This window comes from Plectropomus leopardus, chromosome 1 (genome assembly GCF_026936395.1).
Source record: "Plectropomus leopardus strain MGB_pleo_1.0 chromosome 1, ASM2693639v1, whole genome shotgun sequence".
NCBI lineage: Eukaryota > Metazoa > Chordata > Actinopteri > Perciformes > Serranidae > Plectropomus > Plectropomus leopardus.
The window spans coordinates 5,643,531-5,663,428 of NC_142176.1; the positions used below are offsets into that span (position 1 = coordinate 5,643,531).

At 41.1% G+C, this 19,898-nt stretch overlaps 1 protein-coding gene across 24 annotated transcripts in view; it reads left to right on the plus strand.

Moving 5' to 3' along the window:
• Positions 1 to 19,898, plus strand: part of madd (MAP-kinase activating death domain) — an 86,804-nt gene that overhangs the window by 50,182 nt on the left and 16,724 nt on the right. For 15 of the 24 annotated variants that reach the window (XM_088088868.1, XM_088088755.1, XM_088088269.1 and 12 more), the window contains 13 exons: positions 953 to 1,061; positions 1,813 to 1,999; positions 2,932 to 3,082; positions 4,395 to 4,598; positions 5,886 to 5,936; positions 8,651 to 8,754; positions 11,052 to 11,135; positions 13,580 to 13,738; positions 15,328 to 15,448; positions 16,619 to 16,681; positions 18,365 to 18,485; positions 18,600 to 18,705; positions 18,856 to 18,966. In XM_088088868.1, coding sequence (XP_087944994.1) covers positions 953 to 1,061; positions 1,813 to 1,999; positions 2,932 to 3,082; positions 4,395 to 4,598; positions 5,886 to 5,936; positions 8,651 to 8,754; positions 11,052 to 11,135; positions 13,580 to 13,738; positions 15,328 to 15,448; positions 16,619 to 16,681; positions 18,365 to 18,485; positions 18,600 to 18,705; positions 18,856 to 18,966 — 1,571 coding nt within the window. The remainder of the gene's footprint in view (positions 1 to 952; positions 1,062 to 1,812; positions 2,000 to 2,931; positions 3,083 to 4,394; positions 4,599 to 5,885; positions 5,937 to 8,650; positions 8,755 to 11,051; positions 11,136 to 13,579; positions 13,739 to 15,327; positions 15,449 to 16,618; positions 16,682 to 18,364; positions 18,486 to 18,599; positions 18,706 to 18,855; positions 18,967 to 19,898) is intronic. The other 9 variants (XM_088088575.1, XM_088089029.1, XM_042490630.2 and 6 more) reach the window with 5 other exon arrangements.

Here is a 19,898-nt window from a genome sequence, read left to right on the forward strand (position 1 = left end):
CAGCTTTGAATAGAAAGAAAAACAATACATGAGGGGAGTTCAAGTTGTCCTGAGCTGCCGGAGCATCTTTGAAATTATTAATAGTCATGTGAAAAATCTACGGTGCCTCTAAGGTATAAAAACACATACTTCTGCAACAAGATATGACACTTATTAATGAGCAGCTTCATTAAATGCAGCAGCGGTTTGGACTCAAGTCTCAAATATATTCTTTTGAGTCAATTGAGTAAAAAAATAAAGAGCCTTGCAAAAATGTTTTGAGCCTCTCTTAATGATTACACTAAAAAATAATACTAAAATGATTGACCCAACCCCGATAAGTGAGTCACTCACAGGTGCCGAGCGTCCCGGAGCATTCAGCATTATTAAAATGACTCACCCTGCAGCGTAGAGTAGCTCAGAGTCATTTCCATCCACTCATCTCCTTATTTTCTTTCATGCATGACATCACTGATGTAGTTTCTGTACACGCTATCCTCCGTCTGACCTCACATCAATATGCTGCTAATGTGTGATGCCACCACCAAGAGCACCATTTGGACTCCTGTGTGTGTGTGTGTGTGTGTGTGTGTGTGTGTGTGTGTGTGTGTGTGTGTGTGTGTGTGTGTGTGCGCGCCATGGCCCTGTTTAATTTGTCCTTCACCTCTCTTGCTGTGATAATAGACTCTAGCAGCTCCAGTAATGTGTCTGTTCAGCAGTAGATAACCTTCAGTAGACTCCCGGTGCCACAGAGTGATGTAAAAGGCTCTCTTTTCTATTTATAAAAAAATAAAGAGACTAGTTTAAAAGTTGTTTCCTGTCCTGGTTTAGAGTTCCTGGTGCGTTTGTGTTTGTCTAGTCCACTTCTACTTTGTGCTCCTCTGTCTAGTGACCTTGTAGTTTGCAGTGTTTGTTTGTGTATTTTTGGTTCTTTTACTCTGTTCTTTGTTCATTGTTTTGGCTCTTGTTCCAGGCGCACGTGCACCCCGAGCACTCGTCGACCAGAAGTCTTCCGTAATCAAGCACAGTCCAACAGTGAAGAGAGAGTCGCCCTCTCCTCAGGGCCGAGTCAACAACACAAGGTTATTAATAGTTTCACTTGTTTTATTTTGTTTATAGAAGAAGGTAGAAGGCAGATTTATTAGTCATTTTCTAAACTAAGTTTATAAAAATGAAATTACATTAATTCCTGCTACATTACAGAGTTGATTAAAATCAGCAGCTACTATGAAGATTCCATCTGGTTGCTCAGGCATGTTGCTGCTGGAGGCATTTTTCAATTCCTGCGGTGCATTTTTTGAATTTGCATCACAGTCTTGTGTCCTTATGGCTCCCAACAAGGTCCGCCTGCTCAATGCAACAGCTTGATCCCCGATGTTAGGGGTTAACCCTGTTTCATCATGTCTCTGATTCCCTGTTGCTGAGTGAGCTTAAATCGCATCTCATCCACTTTATTCTCCTGCGAGCTGACATTAGCCAGAAGAAGGCTTGGTAGAGGAACAGCCTCGCCCTGATGCCAGCTCTCCTCCCTCTCTTCATCAGGCGCTTTCGGTTTAGTTTCTCCCCTCTGGTCTGACTGGCCGCTCCACATATGCCATTGGTGGGGATCCTTTTGTGGTCTGCTGCATTCAATCCAAACTCCACACAACTTTTCTCGATGTTGATAGGTGCTTCTCTGTCATAGAAAAGGCATGCTTCAGCAGAAGGGGCCATGGAGTCAAAAAAATCAGTAAAATAAAGCAAAAAAAGAGCTACAGGCTGCTGCATCTTAATGCGCTGAATGATTATGCTTCATCTGTTGAATGTGACTAATGCTGCATTTTTTGGCTTCAGTGAGAACCAGCAGTTCTTGAAGGAGGTGGTGCAGAGCGTTCTCGATGGTCAGGGAGTCGGCTGGCTCAACATGAAAAAAGTGCGCCGCCTGTTGGAGAACGAGCAGCTTCGTGTGTTTGTGCTGAGTAAGCTGAACAGAGCCGTCCAGTCGGAGGAAGACGCTAGACAGGAGATCATACGTGATGTGGTGAGATACTTTTTCTGCTCTTTCTGTTTTAAACTTGGGTGCCAGGAAATACAAGATATTTACAGTGAAGCTCAAGCAAGCACAGATAAACATTTGGAGGACTATATTTAACCAAAATGATTTTCTGCATTTTGTTTATTAGAAGTAACATTCTCATGTGTATTTATTGTATTTTTTTTCCTACTCAACATTTTTTATTTTTTGTAAAGAAAATTTGTTTTAATTACATCAGAGCTTCAGCTAAACTATTTTTTCCATTAATGATTATTCTGCCGATTAATAATTTGTATCTGAAATGTCAGAATTAGATAGAACACATTTACGTTCTGCTGTTACCACTGCAGCAGCTTAGATTGATGATGCACACTGACCACGTTTTGTTCTTGTGTATTGAAGTCGATGGACGCAGGTCGCAGCCTGTAATTGAGTAGGTGATGTCATTCACAGTCTGCATACATCAAAACTGATGTCTTACCCAAGTTTACGATTCATGTTGCAGAGTGTAGCTTGCATTAAACTTACAAGATTGCAAAAATCTTATAAAAAAGGTGAGCACGCTTTAGTAGATGCAAGGCTAGCTGTTTATCTGCGAAGAGCCAAACAGCATTGGAGGAACATGGATTTGTAATTGACACTGCTTTATTCAACATTTTTACTAGTTTTAACCACTGTTTGTTTTGGAGAGGAAGATACCTCTGCAGATAATTCGGGTCCCAGTAAAAACTTCCTGAACAATGAACACTGAAGGAATACAACAGGGAGAAGTTTCAGCTGGTGTCAGTCTGTAGTCATCACTGCTAGATGCCTCACTGCTCCTTTAAACTTATTCAATAAAATGTCAAGTCACCTTTCTGCTATACAGCCCAACATCAATAACTTTGTTATTGTCCTGTTGAATCATTGCAAACCTTGTTACTGTGTTTTGCTTCCAGGAGGTGAGCAGGAAGGTGTATAAAGGCATGCTGGACATCTTGAAGTGCACGGTCTCCAGTCTGGAGCACTCGTACACTAACGCAGGCCTCGGAGGAATGGCCAGCGTCTTCAGCTTGCTGGAAATAGCGCGCACACATTATCAAATCAAAGGTACGTGCCATGCACAGGTTGCTAGAAAGTATTGCAAATTCGTCAGCGCTTTTTTTGTGCTGAGAAACATAACAGCAGCAGGCCTTTGCTACTAACACTTGTCTGTGTCTTTGCATTGTGTTTATAATAAAAAGTGATTTGGTACTTTTCAACCTGAATTCTTTTTTCTCATGTTTTTGCATCCAACTTACTAATGGGGACAATATTTTTTGATATTAGTCCAGTTTTGAGACAGAGTTGTGCAGCTGTCAGCTGAGAAACAGGCTGCAGTATTAATGCTCCACTGAAAGTGTTGTCACTGACAGGCTCAGGTGTTTGTTTATTTTGGTGTCTGACATTTTTATGGAAAGGATAGACCTTTGTATTAATAAGTAAGCTCTTTTTTTGTTTAACAAAATCTTCTCAAGATGCAGCCCAAGATCCTTTCCACAGTTTTGTCAGACACTTATAATAACAATCTGAGCCTGTCAGTTGGTAAAGCCCGGTTTACACTGTACAATTTTGGGCAGATGAAAGATGATCATCGTGAAAGAAGCGTGACAGTATCATCAGTTATCTTATGTCGCGCGCTGAGTGAGGGTCAGGGATGGCCACTGACATGGTCATGCGGTAAAATCTTGACAGTGTCATAAAATTTGGGATGCTGAGGATATTTTGTCTGTGCGTATTGATTGTCTATGGACATACGTCGTAGCCTGTGATTCAGTAGGTGATGTCATCTCACAGTCTGCATACATCAAACTTGTCGTTCTTCAGTTTAGTAGATCCATGTGTCAGAGTGAAGCTGCACTAAACTTATAAGACTGCAAAAATCTCACAGTCTGCAGGAGGCTTTAAACAAGCACTTTGAGACGTCATTTGAGATAAGATAAGATAAGGTAAAACTTTATTGATCCCACATCGGGGAAATTGACTTGTCACAGCAGCTTAAGCAGTACAGATAGGAAGGAGAAAGTGACAGTACGGTGCACAAAAGCCCCAAGTGGTTACATTGCAGCCTGTTGCTCGGCTGCTGGCTGCGACGCTCTCTCTCTTTATACTGGACTAGTTTTTAAAATTGTTGTTCCCATTAGTGACTCAGACACAGAAACACGAGAAAATAGAATCCAGGTTGAAAATACAGAAAGCTGCATGCTGGACGTTGATTCACTAAAACATTACCTGTAATTGTAAAGTTTGAATATCATCACTGATCTTCTTGCTTTATCTGATACTGTTAATCCTCTCCCACTTTAAACCTCCACGTATTTTCTCGCACTGTGATGTCGTCTCAACTCTGTCTTTGGCCCCTTCATTTTGGTAACTTTGGTAGACCCAGAAAAACGCAAGCGAAGCCCCACAGACAGTGCCGGCAGCCCGGGGAGTAAAGAGAGTCCTTCTGGTCGCATGGAGACGACCAGGCCTCAGGGCCTCCTGAACGTCCCCCACCTGCAGCTGCCGCACCACACAACGGGCAAAGGAGCCCGCCATTTTGACACCCGGAGTCTGAACGAGGAGAACTTTATTGCCTCGATTGGTGTGTACACCACTCTGGCCCCGGTTGCATGTGCACTGTGAGACACCCCCCCCCTCCCCCGGCCCCTACAAGCTCATCAACCTTAATACCAGCCCCCCCCCCCTTCCTCCAACCGTTATTAAAAAAGTCCCCTCTACTTATTCCTAAAAGACTCTTACAGGTGTTGATATTCCACACACTTTTGCCTTGTGTCTGGCAATGATTTAAAAAATACAAATTTATTTGAAATGAAACTAAATTTAAAATTTGTCCCCAGTTGAAACAAAAGTGCCTGGAATATTTCCCTGTGTGCCAGCCTGGACTGCGTGTGTTTGTGTCCCCTCCCTTTAATATCTGTGCCCCTGTTTGCCTCCCCTCTGGGCTCCTGTTTGTCAGCCTCTTAGCACCTTGAATGCATGTCTTTGTTTTGGTCTTCTGATACCTAAATCTGCAGTAGCGGACGAGGGAAACCAGAGGTATGCGCATCGATAGTCAAAAATCGGTGCTCGTCGTCTGTGCCTTTACTGCAGGTTTCTCCGCGAGGCGTGCTGTAGAAAATGGCAGCTCCCTTTGCTCTCAGCATGGAGGGTGGAAGCAACACTCCCCAGTAAACAGTCCCAGTAAAGAGACAAATTTTCTATTGGTCGCTAAAGAACCAACTGACTTTGAAAATTCTTAATATTCTCTTTAATTTTCCTGAGAATGACTCTGGGTCTGTATACGGGGGACGCCTTCAGTCGACCACCCTGACACCTCTTCCTGCCCGCACCCCTTCTCTTCCTGTTAGAAGTTGCACCTTCAATTCTACAGTTTGCTGTGAGACTTGCATCCCGGCTTCTGCAACTGCTCCATTTCACCTGCTGGCTAGTCGGCCGCTCAACCCCATCCCACGCTCTTCTCCGAATCACACATCCCTCTCGCTCTCTCACCTTCGCTCTGGAGAGCCAGACAAATGCAGTCGATGAAATGTGCGGCCCGCGGTCAGCGCCGGCGCTCACTCCGACGTCACTGTGTGGCTCTCCAGGACTTTGGGCGGAGAGCTCCGGGTGTGTTGTAATGTTACCGTAGCAGCTGTGCCACTCTGCGGCTCCAACATGACAACGAAATACTTGTTTTTGCATTTTGTCTGGACTGAAGCGCAGCTACATGCAAACATTACAAAACACCTTCATCCAACAATGACAGATTCTCAGTGCTTATTTTGTTTTTGTTTTGATTTCAATGCTCATCCACCATACATGCCTTTTCAACCAGCTCTCTGACTCTCTCTCTGTCTTTCTCTCCTTGCTTGCAATGCATCTTGGGTAGAATTGTGGAGCAAGCACCAGGATAAGCAAAAAGCTATGGAAAAACCACAGAGTAAGAGACTTTTCACACACCAAAAAAAAAAAGAAAAAAGATTGGGGTGCTCAGCTGTTGACCTTTTCCCACCCTCTTCTCTCCACCTTTTCTGACTCACCAGTGTCTTTATACATGAACGCAGGAAAAGGAGCGCTCGGAAAAAGCAGCAAAACAGCACAGGCATAAGAGTCTCAGTGAGATATTATAAGAACATGATTGGATTATTTAGGTACTTTAAATGAGATGTGGATCAAGGTAATTTCAGATGATAAATACTTTTTCTAAGTGGAGATGTAGGGCTGCTCGATTATTTAAAAAAAATCATAATCATCATTATTTCTGTCAGTGCTGTAGGAATATTTTGATTTCCTGGTGACTTTAGACACATCAGGCATTTATTGAACCAAAAAAGAAACATCTTTGTAATTGTGGATTTCTTTAAACTTTAAATATTATTCAATTAAAATACAAATTTTTAAAAAATGACAGAAATAAATAAATTAAAAACTAGGGACCATCTTGCAATGGAATAATTTCTGCTACGATACAGCGATCCGCTGTTAGGACGACTCCCGACCTAAAGGGAATATGGGTGTAAATTTGGGGGGCAAAAGCCCTACTTCCTACCCCCCTACTTCCAGCCTCTTTTGTTCGAACCACAACATCTTATAACTTGACCCTCGTTTTGATCTCAACGACACATCTGTAAAGTTTTGTCACTTTCTTGCACAGTTGAGACACTGTTACATCGACAAATTACATTTAAACACCTGGCAAAGTGTTAAATGGCATCTGTGGTAGTTCCCGTTACAATAGGTGTCACCTGGACCTCAGTTTGTCATGATGACACACACAAACACACACACACACACACACACACACACACACACACACACACACACACACACAGAGGTGAAAACAATACAAGCCATTGCAACGTTCTGGTGGCTGGTAAATAAATAAACATAAATACAGCACATGAGGAGGAGAAGAGACTCAGGGCTGTTGGCAGAAGAGCCGTGGACTTTGATTACCTTTAGCAGATTATATGGGAAATAAATTACAGTTTAATACATTTCTATACATTTCGTGCTTTTTCCCTGACAGTCTGAATAAGACTCTAAATTTGTTGCTGGTCACTTTTTAGAAATAAAGTCACTAAGAGGTTCTGAAAAGTCCCTAAATGTCGGTAGAAAATAAAGTTGGGAACACTGAGTGACTGCTGTGAGTGAACTCGATACAAACACAAAACAAAACAAAGAGCATCTTTGCGAAATGAAATGCAGCGCGATAATTATGCCAATTATCTTGTTTTCATAAGTGTTGAAAGACAAAATTGTAGTTGAAAATGACGTTTGATTGATTGTCCTACTGTGATTTTCTAGATTCGTACCTGCTGCACATGACACTGGATTTCTTATTTGCAGTAGCGTCAGTATCCTCTTGTGGTATTAAGTTTGCTTTATTTTTCTAAATGGGTTGCAGAATTTCTCAGGAATATAGTATGTGAGGAATTATACCCGCGTTTTAGTTTCAAACATGATTTCACGTTGTGTTTAATCAAGGCTTGAGATGGAAACAAGTCTTGGTGTGTTTTTTTTTCCGGTTGCGCTTAACAGTTCTTCCAGCAAGTATTAGTACAATCTGTACTAGCTTTACTATAATACAGTATGTAACAGCCTCAGTTTGTTAACTGAATAGATGTAGCTGCTGAGGTGGGATGACTGTAGAAGCCAGCACGTTTATTTATTTATTTTTTTTTACATTTTTTTTCTTAATGTCTGCCGTTTGGACAGGTACATTTAATAGTTTTAGACAGTATTTGAAATATAATCACAAACATTTACTGATGTTAATATTTTTTTGTCTCAGGGTCTTTGACTTAAAAAAATGGATATTTTATTATAGTCAATGGTAATTTCTTTTCCTGTAACACCATGCTTCAAGATGAGCAGAAATACTTACCGCTGCATCCTGCACTCTTAACTGTTTTTTTCCAGTTTCAAGTCACTAAGATCTGTTTACAGCCAATAATTCACAGTTGTTGGCACATTTAAACTTTATTAAATTGTTTGGAAAAGTGACAAGAAAACCTAAAAACAAGGAAGTGTCAGGATCTACTTGTCACCATGTCTGCATCTACGAAGGTGATGGATAACAAAAATCACACTTGAAACAGAAAATGTCTCCTTAACCGTCCATCAGTTTGTCTGCATGCCTAACTGCCTGTGACTGTTTGATGTTTTTTGTTGTAACCTGGGCCACATTTGCAGCATTGACTGAGAAGTAATGTCGCGCTCCTGCAGTTTTGTTCTTATTTGTAACTTTTTCCCCGTTTTATTTTTAGTTTTTTGTGGCACTCTCTGCTTGCCCCTTTGTAACTTCTCTGTCTTGTCTTTAAAACCTCTATCTGTTATTACTCAGTTAGTATTGTACACAGACAGTTGTGAAACATTGTAACAAAACAAGTTGTCTCTTCTTAGATTAGATGTATTATAGTTTGCATTTTTAGCCAGAGGCAGCTGACGGTGCTGAAAACATGAGTGATATAGTGATATACTCTTTGCTTCGCTGTGTCACGAGTGTAATGCCGTGTTTAAACAGAGGCTTTGGCACTTTAGATGGACGTAGCGTCAGTGTTGCTGTGCTGTGGTGGCTTTGAGTGAGGCGACTCTCAAAATAATGAGGTCCTGTTCATAAAAACTTGCTGATAATCACGGTCTGTCCCTCAGGGTCTGACGGAGCGAAGCAGCAGCGCCCCCAAGTGACGGATGCAGAGGAGAAGAAGTCACAGATGAGTGCCGACAGTGGCCTCAGTGTCACGTCTGGATCTCAGGTTTGTATTATCAGTATTTCTGTGTTGTCAATTAGAGAATTTAATGAATGTTATATGAAAACTTTGGTAAAAAGCTGGATGTGATTCACCTTTTTTGTGATGCCGAACAAACAAACTGATTAGCATCAAACACCGTCCGGGCTGTAGGCTGTACGACGACAGACAGGCCCAGGAATGACCTATTTGAGGTTCAGCATCCAAATTATATGGCTACTAATTAAAGGCGCAGTTCACCCCAAAATTATAAACACATTTTTTCTCTTACCCATAGTGCTATTAATAAGTCTAGATTGTTTTGGTGTGAGCGTTGGAGATATCGGCCATCGAGATGTCTGCCATCTCACTAATGTATTGAAACTATATGTTGCTCGACTTGTGCTCAAAATGGCCAAAAAATACTAGGGATTGACTCACATTTTTGGCTATTTGGGTGTTTGTTAATTCGGTAAGTATTCAGTTTTCAATTTAGGCATTTAGATTTTATTTTTTGCAGAGGACAAATGCAATTTCAGTGTGTGTGATCCTGCTGCTGCGCCTGTCACACACACGCTGACAGAAATGATCATTTCACCAAACTGTTATTAACGCGTTCATTGGCTCGAGTCATTTCGATGTGAGTGTGAGCAGCACTGGACCGCAAACACATGAGCCTCCTGCAGCTCACCCCAAGTGAAGCTCTGTCCTGCAGCATAGAGCAGGAGAATTTCAACATTTCCATCATTTCTTTTAACTTTACAAGCAGTCAAAGGCACACTGGGATCCCATCTCTCCCTCACCTCCCTCATCAGTGAAACGCATGGTTTCCCCCCAAGCTCCGATTATTCGTTGTCGCCCAGCCCTAAAAAATACAGTCGAAAACTTAACAGCATTTTCTCCTCCAAGCAGTGATACTGAACTTCCATCCTCTAATTCACAATAAAAATAATCGATTTACACTGCAAAATGTTTTGTACTTTTAGTATACATACAGGAGGTTCCCACCTGATGACCCCAAAGATGTGTTAGTCTTCACTGCTCTCTGACCTTTATATTTAGGCCATAATATTTTTTCTGGAGCACAAGTTTCTTGTGTTCAGTTGAAATCCCCGTCTGTGTGACGGGGAGGAGCGGGAGGTGGCAGAGCTTTCAGCCCGATCCGGTGGGGGTGGTTTTTAGTCCGTTCAGACCTGCCACCCTGACTCTGCCTCCTCTTTCTTTCTTTTCTGTTGCTGCTCTCTGGCCTTTATATTGAAGTCATAATTGCTGATCAGTGACCCGAGTGCTAATCCTTTTCTGGAGCACAAGTTTCTTGTTTTTTTGTTGAATCCTAGCTAAGCTTCCAATGTCCTAAAATCCTAATATGTCCCACTGGGGATGCTGCGACTGGGCCCCGGCCTCCTTTGATTTTACAACAGTGGCCCCCAAACAAAGCAAGTTGAGTATCCCTGCTCTCCAGAAATCATGACCCAGTTACTCAAGATAATCCAACCGTATCACCGTGCAGAAGGAAGCGTGCATTTACTGCTGGCTCACTTAGCACCGCTGAGCTGAGAAGGACGCCATTAACAATTACATCTCGCACTTTCACAAGCTTGAGCCTCTCGCCTGTGAGAAGATTTGAGTTTCTTTCTGCACAGCGAAACAGTTGGCTGGTGTAGTTCAGTAAAAAGAAAACAGTTCCTACTGGAAATTGCTCACAAAAAAGGTCTGTGGATCATCTTGATTAACCGTGTCATGATTTCTGGAAAGCGATATAGCTGTTGAGTTTTTCTGATTTTTTTTTTGGTGCTTTGAGCACCACAAGCCAAGTGCCATTTAGTTTCATTATATTGGAGTGAAGGCAGACATCTCTACGGCCAATATCTTTAAAACTGCAAGTCACGCCAAAATAATCGAGACTGATAAATAGCTCTACAGGTAAGAGGAAAAACATGTTTTTGATTTCAGGGTGAAGTTTCCCTTTACTTTTGAATTACATACTGTACATTTTGTATATATTCTCTATCTCTTCCTTTTGTAAATACAATTACATGTCTATGTCTGTCTTTTTTTTCTATTTTTCTTATCCCTAACTTATTTCCCTCCCCTGTACTGTGAGCATTGCCAACCCGGAAAAAATTCCTTGTTCCTTATTTGTTGAACTTGGCCAATAAACGTGATTCTGATTCTGATTACTTGCCTTTCAGTCTTCACCTGGCTCTGTTTTGCAGTCTTTGAACTGTTATTGGGGTACAGCTAACTTCTTTACTGTCTACCATTGAAGTGTTCCCATTAAGTCTTGCCTTTTTTTTTTTTTTTTATCTCCTTTGGGTCAACAGAAGAGCGACACAGAGTCTGTAACGAGCTCGGAGCCACCGATCCTGACAAGAAGCACCAGCCAGGACTCAGAGGCCAGCACAGTGGTAGGGCACGGCCAACTCAGATATTATGCACTTTGTTTCTCTCTATTCTGGCTACACATCACGGTTTCAGTCCAGGATCACACTTTTGGTCCAAAGTCATCAGTTAATTGATAGTAGGTTGTGGATCATTGCATATGTAAACATGCATTAACTTCTTAAACTTCAGTGAGCAGTCAGCTCCATTCGTTACAAACTCTTGAACACTGGTCGAATCTTTTGTATTTTAATTCTAAATTTCAGTGGCAACCCTTTTTTTGAAATTGTGTGACGCTGAGCATACACTGTGCAATTTTAATGTTAATGTTTAATTACAGCCTCCACTATACCAGTTGCCTGCGAAGCAAAGCCAAAGCTCATGATATATATAAATATATACATATATGAAAATATGTATGAAAGCTCCGAGGTCTGTAAAAGTTTGTGTACTAACGGAGGTACGGTTAGCGAAGGCGTTACCTCCTCTGACTTAGTCTTTTTTCCCCCAGTTGCTAGAGCTTTTAATTTTATCCTAACCCTAACCGGCCTTTTTTCTCTTGCCTTAAACCTAGAGCTGGGCGATAAAACGATAACGATATAAATGGCGAAATAACTTTACCTCGATTGAAATATGAGACGTAGTCGATAGAAGGTCAATCGAACATGTTCCAGCCATGTTTTCATAGACAACACCATCAGCCAATGATAATAAGAACAGCGCAGCGACGAACCAAATGCAGTGAACAGCCTGCACCTGCGCGGAAATGTCCGACAGCCCATTCGCACGCTGGAACGGGCCGTCGGACATTTCCTCGCTGGAGCAAGCTGTTGTGTCATACATGTCCCCGTGCTGGACATTTCCGCGCTGGAGCAGGCTGTCCTGTCCAACAGCCCGCTCCAGCGCGCGGACATGTCCGAGAGCCCGCTCCGACTGGAGCAGTTTTACAAACTGTCTGGCTCCTGCCAGGTTTACCAACAAAACACCTGTCATCGCATGCGACCAATACGCACGTAGTTGGCTGTTGATGGCGCCCATACCACTGATTCATCACATGTACATGTACACCAGGCATCACCAACTGGCGGACCGTGGTCCAGATCCGGACCAAAACTAAAACTAAACAAAACTCCTATCTGGACCCATGGCCAAGTTATGATAAAATGTAAGAATGATATTTTTTAAGGAGTAGTGCTGGGTAAGTAATTGAAAAATAATCGAAACCGACATTCAGAACCTCTAACCGACATAATCTTGCCAATGTTTGGCTGCCAACTCGAATGCACCTGCTGTGCATCTCACGCTTTTGAGGTTCGGACCTTTGCTTAGAGGAAATCTTAGTAACTGGACCTCTTTGAATTTTAGTAGAATAGGTCCTCCAGTTGGTGATGCCTGTTCTACAGTATATTTGTCATGTTCAATGTCTGACAAAACAAATATTTAAACCAAAATTAACCTTATGATATCTTCATATCACTTAGGAGTAAAAGGGAACCGATATCGATGTATATCGTGATATACATCGATATCAACTGAAATTTAAAAAAAATATTGTGAAGTCTTTATTCTATATCGCCCAGCCCTACTTAAACCTAACCAATCCAGCCAATGAAGGCACCGAGTTTTAGCCAGTTAAAGGAACAGTAGGGCCGGTCATGCTTAAGAGAGGCAAAGTCGCATATAATTCAAAACAATGTAGAGATACAGGTTCCAAAAAGACCTTAAAAGTCCATTTCTAATTTTCTCTCTGTATCTCTCTCTCATATGCACACAAGTTAGCAGCACCAACATACCATCTTGGTAAACACTGATTGAGAACAAAATGCACTGACCTTGGAGAACTGACTCATCGCTGTGCTTCAACTGTGCAAAAGTCTGACCAAAATTTCTGACATGCCAGAAATATATCAGAACGTCCGACAGACGGTCAGGAGCAGTAGATTGGGACACGATCGGTCCTTCCTACCTTCCTTCTTCGGGCAAAATGGGTTTAATTCTTACAGTGTATACTGTAAGATCAAGATCTGTATCAAGCAAACAAAGAACCTTACCCACTCGTCAGTCATTTGTACCGAGTTCATATACACACATTGTATAAAAACAATGTTGCACTAGACATTAAGGATTAGTGCCTTCATTTAAACATGCAGCTTGTGTGTCAGAACATGTCATGTAGTGTAAAAATCATACAGTCTGTGGCGTCAGTGGCTGAGTGGATAAAGCAGGCGCCCCATGGATAAAGGCAGTGTCCTTACCTCAGGTTCGATTCCTGCTCCAGGCCCTTTGTTGCATGTCGTCCCCGCTCCTGTCACACTATTGATCTGTCTTATCTAATAAAGGCTAAAAGGCTAAAAAAAAATCATACAGTGTTAATTAAGGACCAGATTAAACTGACAGAGTACACACACAATGTTCTGCTCTTGAAGCATCATTTAAATGTTGCTCTTACACCTGATTTTTTGTCTTTCAGATAAGCAACAGCTCTGGAGAGACTCTGGGAGCCGACAGTGACCTGAGCAGCACGGCAGGAGACGGCCTCGGAGGGAGAACCGCCGCTCATCTGACTCAGTCCAGAGGGACTCTCTCTGACAGCGAGATAGAAACCAACCCAGCCACCAGCACAGTGTTTGTAAGTATTAAAGTCACTATAAGTAGATTATGCCGTTCTTACTTTAGATAACAGACAACTTAACCAGAAGCACACTCCATTTGAACTTTAAAAAGCTGCTCAGAAGAAGCGTGGAGTTGATGGGATTTCAGGGTTCTCATGCACACCAGAAAAAATGGAGGATTGCAGACGAGTTTAAGAAAAAAAACTGCTGAAACTGATAGAAAAAGGTTTAATGTCCTGGAAAATTGTTTCAGTATTTTTCTTCTGTCAAGACTGAAGCAATCGTGCAGCTGCCAGCCGTTGAATGTTTGCCGTGTGTTTAAAGCTCAAATTGTGGTAAATGGGTGAGAGTACTTTGAAACATTTGTTTGCATTTCAAAACCGTCTTAAGTGCACCTCGGCTCTGACACAAAGCAGTTTTTTATGTAAACAACAGTGTGGTACTGCTTCCAAAACACCTCAGGAATAGTACTCAACCTGGACGTCTGCACATGGGGCGCACCGAATTTAAACATTTTAAAGACCTGCAAAGGCTATATCCAGGCCATTTGCCATTTGTCACACCCTCTCTCCCCCTTTCACTCGAAAAATTCTGTCCTATCAAATAAGTAAAGCCAGAAAATAATCTTATAATAAAGTATTAACTTCAATCTTAGAAATATTCGGCCTTAAAAGTCATTGAATAGTCTAACATTTGAATTTGTGAGGAAATTTTGCGTAATTTTATTTATTTGTCTTTTAGTTAATTTCAGTCAAAAATGAGTCCATCTCCTCTTTGTGAAAGTCCACATTTCTGACGTTAAAAATCTGTAAACCTCCCACCAGCATTTTGCTTCAGACTTACCTGTAAGTAGCGTGAGGTCACATTCATTTTTAGAAGTGCAACAATTTTGGATGGAAAAAAATGGACCCAGTTTGAAATGATGTTAACACCCACTAATTATGATATTCCTACATAAAGCCGACTCCTGTAAAGGACCACGTATATACCAACCTTTATCATACCTGCAATGCCTGAATTTAAAAAATATGATTTTTCCAAAGTCAGTCTTAAATTTGCAGAACGCACAATACTCAGACTAAAATAGGGCAAAAATAGACAGTAGCTATTGCAAATATAAAAATGCTTCACTGGGCAACCAGCACCAGTCATTGCAAACTCTTGAACATTGTTCAAACGTGTTAAATTTTATTTAAAATTCCAGTGGTGACTGTTTTTTAGGAGTTGTGTGAAGCTGGGCATACACTGTACGATTTCAGAAATGTTGATTTTTAATTCCAGTTCCAACTGTACGATATTTCTATGTCAAACCTACTTCTGCATGGGACCACATATGTATACCAACCTTTATCATGCCTGCAATGCTTGAATAAAAAACAAAGACAATTTCGCCAAAAGTCAGTGTTAAATTTGGTTAAAAATATCATGAAAAGGCATTAAATTTAAATATCTGATACACTTAGACACCTTGTCTGCAAAACGCATGATGTTAAGATTAAAATAGGGCAAAAATAGATGCGTCAATACTCAAAATATGTCAGACTGTATTTTTGGTCATTGTCGTAGCTGTTGGTTCACAAAGCAACCTTTTTTTCTGTGTCCGCAGGGAAAGACCCACACTCTGAAACCAAGTGCAAAAGATCATGCACATGCTATGGCAAAGGGGCCACCTGCGCAGCCCATGGAGGACATCAGCATGAGGATTTACCTCTGTGAAGGCCTGCTGGGTAAATGCTGAACACTTCCTCTGATGGGTCAAACAGAAGTCACACAGCTGACTTTTATTCTGACATTGCAAGAAAACACTTCCTTCCTGTGTTCTTAAAAATCAGATCTCAAATTCAAATTTTTCTGTTCTGGCTCGCTTTACTAACATTTGCGTTGTTTGTCAAACTAAACCGCTTTCACCAAACTACTTTTTCTAAAAAGAAATTTCTGCTCATGTAAAGAAAGCGTTGCTCGGTGAGGTTTTGTTTCCGTTAACTCTCACTCACTTGTGCAAGCGTCAGTTTGCCTTTAACTGTAACCTCAGTGAACTTTCACTGATGTACGAGTTATTTTTAACAGAAAAAAGCAGAAGTCACACATGTGATAACCTAGAAGTGACGTAATAATAAACGTCTATCATGACACAGTTCACTCGTGTTAAAAGGTGAGAAAAAGGTTAAAGGGTGATGTTCCCGTTCTGTTACACAATGTCCACTTTCACAAAGTGAAGTAATAACTCAGTAAAGAGGGAAGTAGTGTTCAATTCTGTCAGAGAAAATTTGGCAAAATTAATTTAACAATATGTCATTAAGGTGCGTGCATGTGAAAACAAATTACATTTAATGGGATGGTTCGTATTTTGTGAAGTGGGTTTCTATGAGGTACTTTTACATATTAGCGTGTTATCTACAATTAATATTTTGTGGGGTTTTTTTCATCTAAAAACATAGTGGCATCATGACATAAAGATGGCATTTAAAGATTTAAAGATAGATACATGATATCTAGGATTAGGACTGATGTTTAAAAAAATAAACTCAATGAAAGTAGAAAATAACATTAATTTATAATATTTTTGTAAAGTCTGATTTTGAAAAGCACATCTTGTGTGCAGAGCGGTATGAGTGCGTGTGATATTAGAGCGGGCCCTAAAGGGTTAAACACATCATACAATATACAAAAGCTTCACCACAAATCGCAGTAACAAGATTATCGCTCCTCAGCGTGACGTCTTGGTATGAGCCATAAATAAGTGAGCAGATGAGTGTGGTTTGTGTCGTCTCGGATGTGGTTCTCGGCTCGTTCTGCTCGTGTTTTTGCCATTAAACCGACTCACCTCTTCGCCTAACCTCCTCCTGCTCTCGCTGCTTCTCTTCCCTCCTGCTGCTCCTCCTGGGAAATTCTTCCAGGGCGCGATAAGAGCTCCGTTTGGGATCAACTAGAGGATGCTGCCATGGAAACCTTTTCTCTAAGTACGGCTAATCTCTTTGCCTTTGCCCTTTTTTCCGATGTGTGTGTTTGTGTGTGTGTTTGTGTGTGTTGGGGGGCATCCGCTGTTCACCCAGTTCAGCTCTGTGTTTAATCTCTGATGTGATGTGATGTGGGTTTTTCCTGTCTGTTGGTGAGCTGCACATCTGTGTGTTTCTGAGGTTGAGGTGGAAAATATTAGCAGATTTTTTTCCCTCACAGGGAGATCAAAGACGCTTTTGCTCTGACTTTTAACACTTAATTTCTTTTTACCTTCGTTTCACCCTGATTAACTTTCATGTTGACTTAAAGCTTAACACTTTATGGGTTTACATATTGGATGAGTGCATGTCGCCTTCAAGTGCTGTCAGAAATGTAATTATGAGTCTAGCGCACTCAAATGCGTCACCAGCTGTTAAATACGATTGGGAAATGTCGAGATTCCTTATGAATTACTGCAGTGTGATCGGGTTGGGAAAAATGCAACAGGCTGATATTTTTAGTTAGATATTTAATTCCTCAAGTGCATCGTGTGAAAATAATTTATTGCCCCTGAGGGTTGCCGAGACGGGCTGTTAATTGACATGCTCACCCGTCGTCTGTCTGCTGTTGGAAAGCAAGACTCCCAAGTCTTCTTGTCTTTGATGCTATTTATTTGTCGCCATCGTGGTCTTCGATCAACACGCAAGAACTCACCATCTGCGTCCATAAACAATAACCAAAACACAACGTTGCGGCCAAAAAACTGTGTGCTCCTCTGTCTAGCAACACACCTTCATGCATGGTGGTTCCTACTTATATTAACACACACACACCCAATTCCACCACAGTGACCCCTTCAGGACAGGTAACATCCTACATGCATTTACATTATGAATGGGTACTATAATTTCTTTTATCTTTTGTCACATTTTTTGAGTTAAATTTTCAATAATTTCATGGCTATTTGAAACTTTTTTAACATTTAATTTATAGCCGTTTTATTAAAGAAAAAACAGGATAAATCATATTTAAATCAAGACGAGGACAGTGTCTTAAAAGACAGGACAGTAAATAAATAACCCCAAAAACTACAACTTCAGGACAACAGTATCAGTACTTTTCACTTCAGAGGTTCGGGGTAAGTGAGACCTGGAGGTTAGGTCTGTTGGTCTGCCATGTACTGTGGAAGTAGACTCAAGGATGAGCTGAATGGATTTTGGGGGCCGTAGGTTAGAGTTCAACTTCAATGTGGCGTCATAATGTTCTGCAAAAACACTTTTCTGAGCCATTACTCAGTGACTCATAAACAGAAAGGAAAACATTTGGTTGAACGCTGAATTGGTGACACTAATCTTGCGAGTCCACCCTGAAACTCTGCTGTTTTTTTGGGCTCTGTGTGTAAAAAGTCAAACAAATGCAGACTTTTTGTGCAAAAGTCTTCACTGTTGGTTTTTAATGCATGACTAAGACCTGTGAAGAGTTCGTTCATTTTCTGAAAGCAGATTCTGTTAAAATAAAGAGACAGTTTTGGTCAGAAAGTGTGTGTCCGAGAGCGTTAAGGCCTGAAATTTTATTTAAAAAAATACATATTAAAACTGGCTAGTAGGAAAGATTGTGTGGCTGCATGTTGTGTGTGTTGTGTTTGAATGGATCAGCTGTGATTAAACGCTTTAGGAGCTACATGTGTGCTGTCTCGATGTGTTCAGGTAAGGAGCGCTCCACCCTCTGGGACCAGCTGCAGTTCTGGGAGGACGCGTACCTGGACGCCGTGATGTTGGAGCGCGAGGGCATGGGCATGGACCAGGGACCTCAGGAGATGATCGAAAGGTTTTATTCACTCCGTCTCTACGTTTTTCACAGTCACTAGATAACTTTGTAGCTCTGATTTATGAATCCTGGAGTATTTATACTTTATTTTCTGTGTTTTATTTGCCAACACAGATACCTGTCACTGGGAGATCATGACCGCAAGCGTCTGGAGGACGATGAAGACAGACTTCTGGCCACGCTGCTGCACAATATGATCGCGTACATGCTCATGTTGAAGGTACGGAGGCCTCACTGTAGTCATAGCACGTGTGTGTGTGTGTGTGTGTGTGTGTGTGTGTGTGTGTGTGTGTGTGTGTGTGTGTGTGTGTGTGTGTGTGTGTGTGTTTCCTACCTGCTGACAGCTTAAGTTTTTATGTTTTTGTTTTAGTTGAACAAAAATGACATCAAGAAGAAAGTGAGGCGTTTGATGGGGAAGTCCCACATCGGTCTCACGTACAGCCAAGAGATCAACGAGATACTGGACAAACTGGCCAACATGGTAAATATTTGTCCGTTTTAACGGTTCAGTGTGTAGGGTTTAGGGGGATATGTTGTCAGAAATGGAATATACTATAATATGAGTATATTTTTTAAGTGTATAAATACCTTAATAGGGGTGGGCGATATATCAAATATACTCGAGGTTTCCTGACTGGTTCCATGTTTAATATGTAAAATGACTATATCACGAACATTGAGTATAATTTGTCACGTCATGTTTACAAGCCATCAACATTTTGGTTCTTGCTCTCCGCCTCTTATAATTATGTATTATATTGTAGTAGTTATCATTAGTTTAAAGGGCATTTAAAAATATTGAGATATATATACTGTTAAAATAACGCGATATTATTTTAAGGGCATATTGGCCAGCCATACCCGAAAATAAGAAATGTGGTGTTTTCGTCTTGCACCACAATGTAGCCCAGAGCAGACACGATAAGATTAGAAACAACTTTATTAATCCCGAAGGTAACTCTTGTACCACATTGCTCCAAAAAGAGTACAACAAACAGAGCATCGAATAAATGAAAACAAGTACAAAGTGTCTAATAATAATGTTTAAAAGTAAAAAGTGATATTGCACCTGGAACATAAACATAAACAGACCAAACACTGGCTCTAGACAGATCAGCTATTTTCCTGTTCAACACCACAGTTAGCAGCCTCACCGTGACAAACGGCGTCAAAAAAAAGACAGATTTTGTAGCTCAGCAGGTGCCGGGCAAACAGCCCGTCTCCGATGAGTCAAGTACCCGCTGAGATGAGCAGATTTGTAACATGAATCTGCTTTATTCAGTGTTTTTACTGCTTTAAATCACCTTGTTCATTTGTGTTGGAGAGGAAAAGACCTCTTTAGAAGTCCTGACCAGGAGAAGTTTTTAGCCGTAGAAATCAGCAATTCTCACCCCTGAATATTACACATGGGCG